Source organism: Protopterus annectens, chromosome 10.part0, assembly GCF_019279795.1.
Source record: "Protopterus annectens isolate FY-2018-M chromosome 10.part0, PAN1.0, whole genome shotgun sequence".
Lineage (NCBI taxonomy): Eukaryota > Metazoa > Chordata > Ceratodontiformes > Protopteridae > Protopterus > Protopterus annectens.
This window is the reverse complement of record NC_056744.1, coordinates 752,755,882-752,772,959: the sequence shown is the minus strand read 5'-3', so window position 1 is coordinate 752,772,959 and position 17,078 is coordinate 752,755,882. Positions and strand designations below refer to the sequence as shown.

The 17,078-nt window shown below is 40.9% G+C and overlaps 1 protein-coding gene across 2 annotated transcripts in view; it reads right to left on the bottom strand.

The window, feature by feature from the left end:
- Positions 1 to 17,078, bottom strand: part of AK4 (adenylate kinase 4) — a 735,109-nt gene that overhangs the window by 157,339 nt on the left and 560,692 nt on the right. For both annotated transcript variants that reach the window (XM_044085564.1, XM_044085565.1), the window contains exon 4: positions 12,038 to 12,210. In XM_044085564.1, coding sequence (XP_043941499.1) covers positions 12,038 to 12,210 — 173 coding nt within the window. The remainder of the gene's footprint in view (positions 1 to 12,037; positions 12,211 to 17,078) is intronic.

Genomic DNA, 17,078 nt, shown 5'->3' with positions numbered 1-17,078 from the left:
CTTTTCTTGGTACCAGAAAAAGTCTTGAATAAAAACCTTGACCTTGTTGGTGCGTAGGTACCTTTTGTATAGCTCTCATGTTTAGGAGCTTTGAAATTTGTAATTTTGCCTCTGCCCTTTGATTTTGTGGCAGGTTTGGCATGCCTCTCATTTTTGGAAGAGTGTGAAATTGAAATTTGTAGCCTCTGTTTATAATATCCAGTATCCATTTGTCTGTTGTGACAATATGCCAATTGCTTGCAAATAATGCTAGTTTCCCTCCCAAAGGTGCTGCTAGCTGAGACTTGCTTGGCATGGAAATGAGGGAGTCATTGGGTTTGCTTCCTGTATTGTTGTGCACTGTCTTCACCACCTCTTGGTGCTGTAGATTGCCATTGTCTGCCTCTATATGATCCTTGTGATTGCCCTCTGCCCCTTGCGTCTGTATCTACCTCTTTGGGGCTTGTCAGTGGCTGGAAAGGACCAGTTTTTTGAAGGCCAATTTCTGCTAAAACGTGGTGGTTGGACCTGTAATAAAGCTTTGACAGTTTGCATAGATTTGGCTTTTTCTTTCATTTTCCGTAGTATCTCCTCAGCATTAGTACCAAATAATACATCCTTTTGTAAAGGAGCATCAAGAAGTTTAGCTTTCACATGATCAGGCAAATTTTGTTCCCTAAGCCAGGCATGTCTGCGAATGACTGATCCTGTAGCAACCGCTCTACTGGAAGCCTCTAGGGCATCATAACCACATTGTAAGGTGTGTTTACCCACTTGCTCCGCACTATGCATCATATCCTGTAACTCTTTTAAATCTGGTTGTTCAGGTTGAGACATTTTGTTCCTTAATTGTGATAACAGGTACTGTTGATATTTAATCATATGAAACTGACAGTTTAAGGCCCTCATGGCTAGGGTGGCCGAGGTATATACCTTTTTACCCCACCTTTCTAGAGATCTGGATTCCCTTTCTGCAGGAAGTGGATTCTTGGCAGTGGAGGCCTTAATCCCTTGGGGCCTTGTGAAATGGTTTCAGGGTCAGCATTATGGCCTTTGTAGAGAAATTGGTGAGAACTGGGTACTCTGTAATACCTATCAGGTTTTACTGGTGCAGGAGGCAGAGAATCAGGGTTAAGGCAAGCCTCCGAGTAGACATCATCTAGTACATCCAAAACAGGGGGTATAGCCAGAGGCCTGTGCTGAGGTAACCAAAGAAATTCCCTAAGCCTTTTCTTGGAATCTGAAAAGTCTTGGCCTTCCAAATGGAAGTGTTCCCTCAAGGTGTGCAAGGTTTCCCCAAAAGAAAAATCCTCAGGAGGGGATACAGAAGGGATGGACTGTTCTGCATCCGAATCCTCAAAAGGGGAGTAAGATTGTTCCTCTGCATCAGAATGTTCTGACAAAATGGACCCCTGTTCAGATGAGTGAGATTCTTCCTCCACTCTGGGTCTCTTGTCAGGAGGGGGCTGAGAACCTCTGATAAGAGTAATTAGATCCTCAGCCATTTTAAGCATCTGTTTCTTAGGCATGTGTCCAGGAGATGGGCCCTGTGGAACAGGCCTCGTGGGATGCCTGGCTGTTTTGGATTTGGTAAAGGCCTTAATGGAAAAAGCAGATGAGGGCCTAAATACACCATGTGTGGAAGTGGACCTGTCCACATTAGTAGGCTCGACATTAGCAGGGGCTTCGGTTGTAGTCTGGGAAAGGGCCGAGGACCCAGCGGTCTCGGGTACAGAGGACACCGCCAAAGGAGTGTCGTCGGTAGTCAGGGACTGCAAAGGCGTCTCGCTGAGTACCGGACCACGTGTAGCCTGTTTTGGCGTGGTGTCGGCGGGGACCGAGGGCCTCGCGGGTCGGTCCTTTTCCTTGCGTTTTTTTGGACAAAACGGTAGTCGGAGTGTCCGACGACATTTTATAGTCAAAAGCTTTACCAAAGTAGTGTTGGGCGAACTCCGCGACGCTTAGTGCGTTTATTGAAGGTAGCGCAAAAGCGACAGCCCGAGACGTCGTGGTCTGGGCCCAAACAAGGTATGCAAAGGGAATGGAAATCCTTATGCGGTATTTGCTTCCCACAAGAAATACAATTATTAACTTTTTCTGACATCGGTCTGAGGCAAGAAAAGGTTCCCCAACGGGGTACTTAGCTTTAATAAAGACTTTGGTTCCAATTATTTTCGTAATTCAGGAGCTGGCCGACCGGCACTTGCGAACTGCTTCTGCTTCGGGCACCGCGCGGCAAAAAAGACTAAAGAACATGGCGTCGGCTGTGTCTTATATACTCTGGCCTTCCTGACGTCAGAAGAGTAAGCGACGACAACCGATGCCGGACCAAGACTTTGGAATTCGGCTGACCGAGGGACCGCCTGACGGCTGAAAACCCATCTGTGATTACTGCAGCTGTATGTACTATGAACATCTCCTTTGGGACCCTGTGAAATAGTTTCTGGGTCTGCAGCAGGGTTTTTAAAAAGGAATTTATGAGAGTCAGGAACCCTGTAATATCTGTCAGGCTTAACAGGAGCTGGAGGTAAGGAGTCAGGGGTGAGACTAGACTCCGAAAACACATAATCTACAATATCTAACACAGGTGGAATGGCTAGTGGCCTGTGTTGAGGAAGTAAAAGGAAATCCCTGAGCCTCTTTTTAGATTCTGAAAAATCTTGGCTCTCCCAGCGGAAGTGCTCCCTCATGGTATGCAAGGTTTCCCCCAAAAGAATAGTCTTCTGGAGGAGAAGCTGAAGGTATGGATTCTTCAGCATCAGAATCCTCATAGGGGCAAGAGAATATCCCAGATCAGAAGAGGAATCAGAAGAAATAGAAACCTGATCTGAAGATTCATAGTCAGCCTCTTGCCTAGGCCTCTTATCAGGAGGGGGATGGGAACCCCTTATCAGGGTAATTAAGTCTTCGGCCATTTTGAGCATCTGTTTTTTGGGCATAGAGGCCTGTCCACGTGGCTCTTGAGTTTGTTTCTTTGCTTTAGAAGGTGCTTTAGTCTTTGCCTTTGAAGCTGAGGTTGGTTTAATGTAAAGATGTTTAGGTCTGAATACACCCTCAGAAGCCGGTGCCTGCTCAGTGGCTCTGGACCCATCTGAAGGAATAGTATCAGAAGCTCCAATACCTTGAGTTTTCAGCGGCATGGCCGACTCCACATGGGAGTCGGTAGCGGCCTGTGACTCTAAATTAGCAGGCGTCAGGGGCTGCGAAAGCGTCTCACTGAGAACTGGCGAACCGGCGACTGACTTAGGAGAAGCTTTGTCATCGGTTTTGGGCCTCGGTTGTCTATCTCTCTCCTTTTCTTTGCGTTTTTTGTGAACTCCGGTAGTCGGATGGCTATCCGACGACATTTCTGGATAATTAAACTGGCGTCCAAAATAGTTTAAAGCAAAATCATACCGACGCTTAATAGTGCGTTGGTTAAATCTAGCACTAAACCGACAACCAGCAACGTTGTGATCAGGGCCTAGGCAAGGAATACAGTAAGAATGAAAGTCCTTACGAGGTATTTGATTTCCACAAGAAATACAATTATTTACTTTTTCTGACATCAGTCTGGAGCAAGAAAAAAGTTTCCCCAACGGGGTACTTAGCTTTATTGAAGACTTCGGATCTGAAACTCGAACATGAAAATCTCAGGAGTCAGCCGACTGGCACTTGCGAACTGCTTCTGCTCTGGGCACTGCGCGGCAAGAAAGACTGAAGAAAATGGCGTCGGCCGCATCTTTTATACCCCTGGCGACCTGACGTCAGGGAAGGGGCGACAGCAGCCGACGCAGGACCCAGGACTTTGGAATTCAGGCCAACTGAGGGCAACCTGCCAGCAGGATTACCCAAATGTAATGACTGCAACAGTGAAACACGAAGAACATCAAAAAAATTTGCTTGTGAGAGAGTTACAAATTTAAAAGACTTCCATTTGATTTTCTATCAGCATATGATAGTTTCAGAGAGCTGTTCTACAGAAAAGATCAACTGCTTCCATGATGGTGTAATGAGAAATGATGACATGCTATCACAGGGGCAGACCAAACAGTAAAATGACATCAGACTAAGTTACTGAGAAGTTCCATAACAGAATAACATTAAGTAATACATGAGTAAATATGCAGAGTTACAGTGTTGAAATACAAACGTGATGTCTTAATGTTAGAAGGCTTAAAAACAGACACATGAAATAAGTGCAATGGCATCTCAACAACAGGGCAAATAAGCTCTCAGAACATTTCTTGGGATAATATACTATCTTTCACAGTATTTACCAAATGTATGTGATTTGAATTTACCACTGAGGAAATTAATGGAATCTGATGTTGAGTTATACTTGAGAACAGATCAAGAAAAAAAGGAATGCAATGCTTAAACCTAAAGCATCAACACTGAAGTATTCTAATGTGAGTAATTTGGACATATTACAAGTAGGCACAAGTCTTAATGGTAGCTGTGCAGTGCCTCAGCTAGAAGGTAAACTACACACTTATGGGTCAGCAATATTTATGAAATGCCAAATGATGCACACAGACTGAAAAAAGATCTCTTGGCTATAGTGCAGAGATGTGAAAAGTTCCTTGAATATATTCATGCAAACTCTGTGTAGGTGGAAAAAGATAACCAATACACAGTAAAGATTATTGTCAGCACTGCAGAAACTTAAAACTGGTAAGGAAAACCATATAGCAAAAATGGGAATGAAATGAGTAATTCCACAATTTCTGTGACAGAAATGAAGTTCAAACTCATTTAAAAGTGTACTCTGAGCAGTTTGTAAATGAAAATGGTTCCTGACAGAAAAGCAAAGGGTGAAAAGAGCACAAGTTTGTTACAAAGAAAGAAATGTAACCCCGCTTCTAGTTTACTGAAGGAATAAGCCGGATATAAGTCCGGTATTTAAATCAGATGAAATAATATAGCTAAACAAGCTAAGGAAAGAAATAATGGCAAAATACATTAGCCACATTTAAGAAGTGTGAACTGCAAACTGACAGGACGTGATGAGATGTAAATGAAAATTAAGCAGTATGTCACCCTTGTGATTAAACCATATCAGCCGTGGGTAAATCTTCAATATACCACACCCACGTCATCGGTTATTGCTATATTACCTAAGGCAATGAACCACAATATATGAGTATGGAATTCAAGAGATTTTCAGACCAATGGCAGTTCCACTATGCAAGCTCTAGTCTGAACTATAAACAATATGGCCAATAGAGACTGTTAGACTACGACAATTGTTATGCTAAATGATGTGTTACCTTAGTGACTGGTCAGAGAAGTGAGAATTTTGCAACTAAACTGGACAAAGCTGAGTGACTCTAAGAAGGTGTTTGAATGTTAGCCAGTTGAGGTGACACAGAAAGTGACAAAGATGAGGTCTTCCATACTGACCTGTAACAAACTGTGATATTCTATTGTATAACTATTCTAGTTTATGTATTATGGATAGAGAAATATAATTAAAGAGATACGAGGAGTCTACTTATGAAGCAAAAAATGTTTGAGGTTGTGGTAGCATTTCTTTCATTAACAGAAACAAGTAATTTAGCTCTGAAGTGCATTTCAAGTTTCCTGTTAGTTTTGATTACAGAACTTCTTGTGGAGTCAAACTGTAACGATCATCTTCTATAATTTTGGCACTTGATAACTGAGATGTATAGCACTTTATTTATAGGTGTGCTGTTACTGTCTCAGGACAACAAAGATAACATTATTGAACAGCATAATGAGAACATATTTGAGACAGAAAAAAAAACACTGGCTTGGTTTTAGAGCAATAAGGTATTGACCCATACACTTCAGTCATGCCTGGAATGAATGAAAAGAATCCTGAAGTTTAAATCTGACCAACACAGGGGAGCTATCACACTTTGGCCATGTAGAACTGCTTTTATGTTGTTTTACTGGACATTCCCAGTAAGAATATCCATCACATTTGGTAACTGTTTGAAATGTCAGGACTCGGTATAGCGAGTCCTGAAATATGGAGACTGAATTGCCAAGAGAATGGATTTACATATACCAAGTTTGAGATGGCTTTTTTCAAAACATTCCCTTTTCTCTGAGGTACAGCAATCTCTATCCATCACATTTGGTAACTGTTTGAAATGTCAGGACTCGGTATAGCGAGTCCTGAAATATGGAGACTGAATTGCCAAGAGAATGGATTTACATATATCAAGTTTGAGATGGCTTTTTTCAAAACATTCCCTTTTCTCTGAGGTACAGCAATCTCAGAGTTGGTATATATATATATATATATATATATATATATATATATATATATATATACAACTTTAGGGGTGTTGTGGGCTTCCCCCGCAAAAAGAAATGTAAAAGGGGAACAGTAATCTTTGGGATTCACTCTTTTCCTGTTTTTTGTGTCTTTCGGCTTATCCCGGTTAGGGGTCGCCACAGCGGAACTCTGGTCCGCTAATGTTTGGTAGTGAATTTTTATGTGCCGAGTTACCAGCCCTGACGCACAACCTTCAACGAAGGTACGCCCATTCACGGATGCCTCCACACAGAAGACGCTCTAGCTGAGAATCGAACGGGACAACATCTTGCTGTGAGGCTACAATGCTTCCGCAGCACCACTACCGCGGGTACTCTTTCTGCCTTTTTTTCAGCATGTCAGCATTCGGCATTTTCAGTGGTGACATATCACTAGGGAGTCATTTCATATGTAGATCATAAACAAGAGTGGACAAAGTAATCAACTTTATGAGACACCAGTACTTATTGACAGTTGGGACGAAACCATAAAATTCCATTTCACTGCTTGCATTCAGTTAATTACATTTAGGGAAACTGGAGATTGTAACTGGTATGAATCATTTCATTTTTTTTAAAACAGAAAGACATTTTGAGTAAGAAATGAAGATTAAACCTTTATACAAGTCCAAGAAACTGAAGAATCATGCTTTCCAAAGGTTACACTCAGGAAAGGTGCATTCTACAAGATCAGGAAGTGTTATGTCTTTGTCATGTCATGGAATAATTGTGCTATGAAGAAAGAATTGCCACACCTGTTTGTGTATGCAGTTTTGAGTATTTTTGAGAGTGGCGATGGCAGTGAGATGGGGTAAAAACAGTTGGGTACTGTGCCTTCTTTAATGGATCCATTGAAGAGAGCATTAAAATGATGGGCACTGGAGCATGCTCCAATTTTTTAAGAGATGTGGAGGGATGAATAGCCAGAACAAAAGATATTAGTATGAGTTTGCTCAGTTGCTTTACAATTAAATTGGCAGGAGCAGTTTTTATAGTGAAGGCATGTTTGGGATGGGGAGAGGCAGTTTACCTGATATCACTAGTTGAACTAGAAAACATTAGCAAAGCAGAGTTACATAAGTCCTTGATAAAGCTGTTGGCAATTGTGGGATTATCAAGCTGATGAAAGGGAGATGGTGTTGGAGTGTGTCTAGGCAGACAAAGTTAGTCAATGGTTTTGTAACACTTTTTTTTAGATTTTTTTACTTTGCTATTGTTGGTGGGAAAAATAAGACTGTTTGCTATTATTAACAGCATTTTTTTATTTTACTTACTTCAGTATGAAAACTACAGAGTTCAGACGGGAGTTTACTTTTATGATATTTTACCTAGGTCATGGGTAATCATAATCCTCACATTTTCCATTTGAAGTCCAGGGCTGAGATGAAGTACATACTAATAATTTTCTAACTACTTTGAATTTATTCTTTAAACAATCAATATTTATTGGTCATAACAAAACAGAATTTAACAATAAATTAACATCAAAATTTGAATAAAACTAACATACATCTAAACTGTTTACAAAAATGTCAAGTGTGATGCTGTCATAAGCCATTGCTGTGCTAGGTCCTCTTACACTATGGCATATTCGTTTCCCATCATCTTCTTAACCTAGCTAACACATAATTACCTACACAGCTGGTACATATACAGTATTACTGTTCCCCTACATATGGTTTCTCCTCACCAATCCTCTACCATTAATTGTGCAATCCCATTAAAATATCAGTCTTCATAAATAACATTAATCCTCATTCATGTAAAGTCTCCATCCCTATGCAGCTGTACCCGTTCTTCAAACATCATATTATCTTAATATCACCAGATAAGGTCACTGTATGTCCCACGGAACACACCTGTAACCTGAACCATTTAGCATGTGCTGCCAGTCTGTGCTTCCACCCAACGTGGTCACTCCAGCAATCTCATTCATTCTGCAGTTAATCTGGTGGGTTGATGATAGATGGATCTGTGCCCTCTGATGACATCACCCACTCCCCACAATGTTGTTAACTCCAGTGTATGCTCTTTGGCAACCACACCAATATCATGAATATATCCATTCAGCAGCTCCAGCTGCAGATGGTCAGAGTCCTTCAAACACACCTGCTGTAGTTCTGGTTTTTACTGTGCACAACACACTGTTGTTCTCTGGTTAAGTACAGGCTCACTGTACAACTGCAGTACTGACAGCTTACTGAGCCCACAGTGGCAATTGTGGCTTTTATCTCAATGGTACAGACTTTGTAGCACAGTAATTACACCAGTAAAGTAATTTCATTGATTTTTTTTTTCTGACTCACACACTTAGTATGATGTAATATATTGTGCTATGGGTCCATGCCTAGCATTGCACACACATAGGAGTCTGAGATGCAATTTGCACATGCCATGACAACTACATTACAGCCACACATGCTGGCTTTGAAAACCCAGCAAGCAGCACATAGGTGTGCAATGGCACATTGGTCCCATGGGTGCAGGTGTTTGGCCATGATACTGTACTGTGTATACATTGACAGAGCACTGCTAGCATGTGTGATCAGCATGCAAATGCCATTCTCTCTCCTCACCTATTTGCTGTGGTCATACTACTGGACATTAGCATTTGGCTGTCTCTTGCTTCCATGCTACTTACTGATGCACATCATGTGGCTTCCACAATGTGCTTTGATGTGCCACTGCTACCATCTCCTCTCTGATGTCAACATGACAAGAGGCTGTAGCTTCTGGAAGAATTTGAAAGGGCTCCTGTATGCTGCAGCAGGAAAACAAATATATTTTTCTCTACATACTGAATCTGCAGCACTGGGGTGTCTGCTTACGAGAGCCCCCAGAGGAAGGTAGATGCCTGCATTTATTTGCCTGGGTTGTGAGTGATGCCAGGGGGATCACCCACACTGGACAGCAGTGCCTGTGGTAGTACAACGACATCAAGTGGTGCCATTCTGACCTTCACCAATGGAACAGAAGGGTTAGGTAAAAAGAGCCTGATTACTATAGTAAGCATGACTGCACATTCATTTGTCTGACTAAAATAGGCCATAATGCTAGAACCTGTTCCTGATGTCCAAGGGTTTACCATGCTGTTTAATGTTTTTCTATTTTTTTTTTTTTTTTGTATTTTTTCATCTCCTGCAAGATTCATGGGAACAGGACTATGTTCCAGAGGGGGTAGGCATGACTGTCCAGGCATCAGCATATGTGTACTGTATTGCTACTGTATGTTCTTATCACATATTCACCTGCTTGACACTCCACTTCCCAGATTTGCAATGTTGCACAACAATGTAATCACAGTATATATTTCTCTTTTGCTTTAGGACTCAAGCATTTTAAATGTATATCTAACTGTGCTAATACCACACACTTATTATTGCCAGTGCCATCTTATTGCATAATGTACTGACTTTGGCTGTAGTACTACAATCAAGGGTGCAAGTCTCCAATAAGGCACTTTGCCAGTATGTAACTTTCAGTGCCTTGTAATTATACAATTGCCATGTGGATATTGTGCACTGCCCTTGTATGCCTAAAATGTTTTACTACATTGGTGGCCACTCCAATGCCCACCACTGTGCCAAGTATGCATCGCATACCTTGAGCATCCAATGACAGTCTGTTATATACCTCTGCATTTGCTTTTATGGTTGTCAAGGTGCAGTATTAATGTGGAATTACGTGTACCTTGTGTATTCCTGATGGTATTCTGAAGCACATTACATGTGGTATTGAGCCAACTGATGCTAAACATCCCAACATTTGTCAGACTGTGTATGATACTTGTACATTCCATGTTATCTCTACAGGGCTGTGTAATTCATTTGTACATTTCTGTTATTTCTTTCTATCTCTCCTTTCCATTGTACACATACTGATTATTTATGCACTGTCCCTCTGCACAATACATAGGTGACAGAATACCACCCCTCATATGCCACAGCATTATACCTAACTCCTGCCATAATTGTGCCCCAGGGCTGTACATCACATGTATTTTGCCACTGCTCAGCTGATTGCATTTTTTTCTCCTTCCAGGGTCTGTAGAACAAAGGTGTAGCACAGATCACTAATTATTATTGTTTTTTTTGTCCTGTAATCTTAATATTATTAGTTGTCTTTTTTTCTGTTTTGCTTCTCTCTGATTACATAAATTTTTTCTGTAGTTTCAGCTTCAGGGGTGGACAGCGTTGCAGCATCCTGCATCATCCTCTCCACCACCCCAATTGGATCCTACCAGTCTCCAGGCCAGCCTCTCTGCAGAATGATGAGGGTCATTCTGCTGGAGGTGACCTGTAGAGATTTCTGATGGCCTCTGGTTCTGTTTCTCCATGGGATGGCACAGGATCCTCATCAGGGATTGGCACAGGGGGTGGGGACTCCCTATGTGACACATGGTTGGAGATGCACAAAGGAGGTCTGGTTTATCATGGACCAGTGGCTTGATGCCTGGAGCATTTCTTCACGGGGTAGAGAGCTACATGATAACATGGCCCATACCACTGGGCCAGTAGTGCCTGGGGCCAGGCATGGAGGCAGTTACAGAGATGACTTGATTTCTGGTTGGGTCCATCATTGTACAGCTACACAGCCAGTCCTCCTCACACCATAGTCCCCATCATGGTGTTCCCCTTTTTTTGTGTGTCACAAAGCTTCCCAGTTTATTGCCCAATCCTCCCCATTACCATCTGGCCATGGGCTGTCTGCCTAGGTATCCCCTTTGTGCCTCCCTTTTGCATTAGCACATCACCTGTCAGTCTCTCTCTGTGCAATACATGCTTGTGTGTCTGCACCTGCTGCCTTCTATATACCATTCCTTCTACCCACATCACCCCCACTTCCCTTCTATCTTACCTTTCTTCTCTAAATATATATTAGGTACCTTTACCTGAAAAGAAATTACCCCTCCTTCCCCCACCCATGCCACATTTCCTTTCCCAATGCCCTTTCATGCATTCCTGTGCTTGCTGCTCCCACATTCTGAATCTCTTATCACACCATTTCATTCTCACTTATCATATAAACACAGTAGGCGCATTGCTGTGCAGCTCTTATATGGGCTCTGTACTGTGCCTGTGTTGTATGTGTGTGCAGCACTGCAATTTTCATGGGAATATGCACTGTTTTGAGAAAGCGACCAACCTGCAACTGGGGACATAAGTCTTTCACAATATAATAATAATGCAAACAAGCTAGGAATATTCATGCCTAACTAGAATAAAACTTGTTCTCTATTCTTTGACTTTGTTCAGAGTGAAACAATAACACTGTCCTTTGTGCCCTGTAAACAGGAACAGCAAAATCAGAAAATTAAGTCAAACTCTATCATAACTAGAATCAGTCAGTGTGGCACTGTTGTCAGAATATTTACATGTGACCAACATTACCCACAGACAGCAGGTCAGTGGTGCTTGTACTGTGCAGGAGTTGCAGGAAGGCCATTACTATGTGCTTGTGTGGCTTGAACAGGACCTAGATTATGTCTCTCTTCTATGTGGGGAAAATAAAATGACAGAAATTACAATGATCTATTTCCAGCAATAAGGCTGTTATTAAGCTGGACAAAATCATATCCTTACTGTACACCGACTAAGTGAAAATATATGGTCTTCAAAAATGTCAATTATATTGTAAAAATGTACGGGAATAAGTCCATGTGTATTACTGGCATGTCACCTCTGAGCATGAATATTACATGTAGCTATGACACAAGACTGCAGGAATATATCCCATTCTTAAAAAGTATCTCATCTAACTTCAAACACAAAAATAGTTTCAATTAACTTACATGTACATGAGGAGGATTGAACTCCATGTTGTATACTCTTCCACTAGGTGGGTGAATCCAGCGTGTACTAAGCCGCTCCTTCAGTGTTTCAAATGGAATATTCAGTGCTATCACTAAGTCAACATCACTAATACCGTGCAATGCCTCTGCTTGTGCCATGGTCCGAGGAAAGCCTAACAAAGAGAAAAGTGAATAAGTAATTTCCTGTAGTCAGGTAATACAAACCTCTTATCTGTCCCTAGTTACACAATGTGATCATGCAATTTTTCCTGTTGTTTTGAAAACACATCTCTTTTAGTGAGCAAGTAAACAGAGCCTACAAATCAGAAACTAGTACCCTATTTTACTTCATCCCACAGCATAATCATATCTGTTGAATATCATACTAAACGGTTCACTGCCAACAGGATATGAGGCATCCCTTATTGTTGTCCATTATCAACATGCATTTGTTCCCAGCTGTTCTAATTACTTGAGGTTAAGTGGATCATATGAGGCTTATGTTATAGCATGGCTGCAAAAAAGTGCAATACAAGTAAGAAAATGGGAAAACATGTATGCTTGAATAAGCGAAGTATGTTCTGTGTACGAGGATGAAGCTATAACTCAAATTTCGATACTAGTTATTTAATGCTTAGAGTGAAATCCAGAGAAGATCATGGATGCCAAGTCATGTGAATCGTGCATACAAAGAAAAAAATCTGAGCCTTAAAAGCTAATTATTTGTTGCTATTAAGGTATTTACACACACACACACACACACACACACACACACACACACACACACACACACACACACACACACACACACACACACACGTTAATGCTAACAGTGGACATTGGTAAAATGGTGTAATAAAATGATTATCTGCCCCATCATACTACCAATCTTGGCATATCATGAAACATTAATTATCATCCTTAGCAAGGCATCCCAAATTTAGTACAATACTTTGCATATTATCCCTTCCACTATAAATTATGTATAACCATAATATTTATATTATTTACTAGATGCATACAAAACATCAAAATATTACAACTTACTTAAAACAAGACCCTGAAACCATACATTTAGAATTAGTAAATAAATAAATAAATAGATAAATAAATAAGCAAACACAAATAAATACATGTGAAGAAAAAAAGACTGCATGCCTCATTCATGCCAGTGTAAAAAAGCATGTAACTTCACACATTTCACAACAAAACTGCCCTAAACAAAAACACTACCTATCGAAATCATACTCTAGAAACAAAATTTGTAAACATTACATGGATGTGTAAAATAAAAAGGTAACTGATAAACTGCATGTAAATAGAAAATCAGTAATGGACAATACTGTCACAAATGACCTGATTCAATCTGCACTATGATTAAACTAATTACATAAAATAAATTGCAAAACTAAGACATTTTGACACATCCCACACTTACCAAAGTAAATAAATAAATACAAAATGACACCATTAAAAAAATATCTAAAGTGTTCCTTTACAGATAGCTCAGTTTACATCATTACTGCAGTACTCTGACATCAATGCACAACAGTAATTCAAAAGTAAGACAATCGTTTGCTGGTATTAAATATTGGCTTGCAATGCAGCAGAACCATAAGAACAGGGTCAAAGATGAGCAGTCATTAAAAATCATTAAATATCACTCAGATGGCTAGTATAAATTAAGCCAGTACTCACTAAGCAGATTCAAAATGTTATGTTTCACAAGACTTCTAATTGACAGACAATATATTTTTCTGAGCTTGATCCAGTTTTCTACCTTCCTGCATATATGTGTCATTAATTGTGCTACTTAGCAACGTTAGGCACTGAGTAGTGCATCACATTCTTGTTATAAAATTTCATGTATTAATACAGTATTATTAGCAACAATGTATATATTCTGGGTGAGCAACTATTTCACATGAAAAAAATGACATGTATAATAAATAAATAAATAAATAAATAAATAAAATAAATAAATGCCATTCCTCCAAATGTATTTGCTTAAGCACTTTTGAAACTGGAATTATGTGGGGACAGAAAGATAGATAGTTGAATACAATGTTCCATTTCATAGCCTTCAAACAAGCCATTTGAATTAAGAATATTATGAACATACATAATAATTTCCTTCTAAGGAAAATAATGAATAACTGGAAAGACTGAATTATTCAGAAAGGATTCAAGGACTGTTAGTATATTCTATTCACTATAGGAAGCTAAGGGGGATCTATGGCTGGTCTAAAGGCAGTATCTGAATCCATTAAATTTGTTTTTCTATGCTAGTAACATATCATTTGAGGAACTAACAGCAGGGAACAAACTAATACTAAGACTGGGAGTAAATAAACTGAAGCGTTCCACCGAAAGTGACATGCAGACAGACATGATAGGCTTATTATACATGTGTCAGAGGTAGTACAGACATGATGGGCTTATTATGTATATGTCAGAAGTTGTACAGACATGATTGGCTTATTATGTATATGTCAGAGGTAGTACACACAGACATGATGGGCTTATTATGTATATGTCAGAAGTTGTACAGACAGACATGATGGGCTTATTATACATGTGTCAGAGGTAGTAAAGACATGATGGGCTTATTATATATATGTCAGAGGAAGTACAGATAGACATGATGGACTTAATATGCATATATCAGAGGTAGTACATACATGATGGGCTTATTATGTATGTGTCAGAGGTAATACAAACATGATGGGCTTATTATGTATATGTCAAAGGTAGTACAGACAGACATGATGGGCTTATTATGTATAGGTCAGAGGTAGTACAGGCAGTAGTCTTGAGTAGTATCTTGCCTTCACTAAGAACCACGCCTAAATGCCAAGACAACATGACTGGCAATAACAACCGGCTAAGTAGCTGCTGATATTCTAAGGGGATCTGTTATGTATCCACCTGGAATGACATAGCAGATAAAACTTCCTGCTTCACCAAGTATGGCTTAAATCTCTCATACCAGTCTTGCATAGTTGCTAAAACCATTGCTGCCCCCACAAGACCTTTTGTAGGTAGTGCCTCAATACTGGACATTCCTGTGTAGCAAACTTAAACTCAGATTTGGACAACATCACGGTGGCACTACTCAATGCGAGGAGTCTAAATAGAAAGATGCCAGACTTGACTCCCCCCCGGTAACATGAACACATTCATAACTATGTAGTTACTGAGACTTGGTTTCAATGTAAATGACACCTCTATACCAGGTTTTAGCATCTGTTGTACCATCATACCATTGTGGAACTGCAGGGGAGTATCTGTATTTGTCAGAAAAATTAGTTGTGTAAAATCTTACCATAACCATAGATGTCCTTCTCTTCCATGTTGCAGTATTCTCACTGTGGGATCCTCCGCCTCAGGTGACCCGAACTTCCAGCTCCTATGCAAAAGCTTAAGCCTGGCTGCTGTCAGGTGCATGGGACATCACATGCAGGGCGATAAACCATGGGCCTTAAATGTGACGTCTGCACGCACACACCTCAGAAATGACTGCCCAGTCGGACAACAGTCTAAGGGAAACAGGAATTATGCCATCTAGACAGGGAAAATGTCATGAAGGTGGGTAGTGGGGGCAGGAATACTGCAACAAAAGAGAACAACATCTATTGTTATGGTAAGATTTTACACAACTAATCTATGTCCTTCTATTCTCATGTTGCAGTATTCTCACTGGGGGAGAGTACCACAGCTCAAGTAGAACAAAGGGTGGAGGAAGAGGTAGCAGTTCCAGGAAACTGTGGAGGATGGCCCTTGCAAATTCTGCCCTGGCTCTGGAGATATTGTTCAATTTGTATTGTTTGGTAAAGGTATGCACACATGGCCATGTGGCTGGCTCTGTTACGGTAGCTGTATCCAGGCCTTTGACGAAGGCTCCAGAAGAGGCCACTGCTCTAGTAGAATGTGCTTTAACATTGCAGGGTTAGGTCTTTGCCATGAAAAGAGTAACAGAAGGTAACAGTTTTTCGTATGCAGGAAGATATTGTCTGTTTGGATACAGCTTTCCCCAGGGCCCTGGGGTGGAAAGATACAAAGAGCTGATTGGACCTTCTAATGCTCTTAGTCTTGTCCAGATAAAAGCTTAGTTGCCTGTGGACATCAAGGGAGTGAAGCACTCACAAATTATCATTTTGAGATGAAGGGAAGAATGTGGGTAATTGAATAGACTGGTTGAGAGTCAGTTCATTGACCACTTTGGGCATGAAGGAAGGGTTGGCATGAAGGGTTAACCTGCCTTTGTGGAAGATAATGTAGGGTGGAGATGCCATGAGAGCCTGCAGCTCAGAGACTCTCCTAGCTGAGGTAAGGGCTACTAATAGGACAGTCTTCCAGGTACACATCTGCAGAGAGGCAGAGGTTGCTGGTTCAAAAGGGCAGTGGTGAGTTTCTCCAGTACGTAGTTCAAGTCCCAACGAGGAGGAATAGGTTTTCTAGGTGGTCTGATGTGGAGAACCCCCTTCAGGAATAGTTTGACTTCCAGCCTGGACAAAAGGGGTGGGTCCATAGATAAGCAGGCTAAAATGGCAGATAAGTGGACTTTCACTGAAGAGTATGAAAGTTCTGATTTTTAGAATCTCACACACATAGGCTAGACCTAGGGGGACATCTGCTTGGAAGGGGTCTAGTTGCTTTTGAAGACACCAACTGGAGAACCTTTTCCATTTTGAAACGTAGGATCTCCTGGTAGTGGGTTTTCTGGCCTCCTGCAGGATGGATAGCATGTCCTCTGAATACAGGTGTTTGAAAGGGATCATGAGTTTATCACCCACAGGATTAGGCTGAGTGTTTCCAAGTGGGGATGAAAGAGTGATCCCTTCTGTTGTGTGAGCAGGTCTACCTTGTGAGGCAACTTGTGGTGATTACCCTTGGCAAGAGATAGAAGAAGGGGGAACCAATGCTGCCTTGGCCAATAGGGGTCACCAGCAATATTTCTGGCTTATCCTTCTGGATTTTCAGTAGGACCTTCTGAATGAGTGGGAAGGGGGGACGGCATAAAGGAAAGTACAGTTGTGTA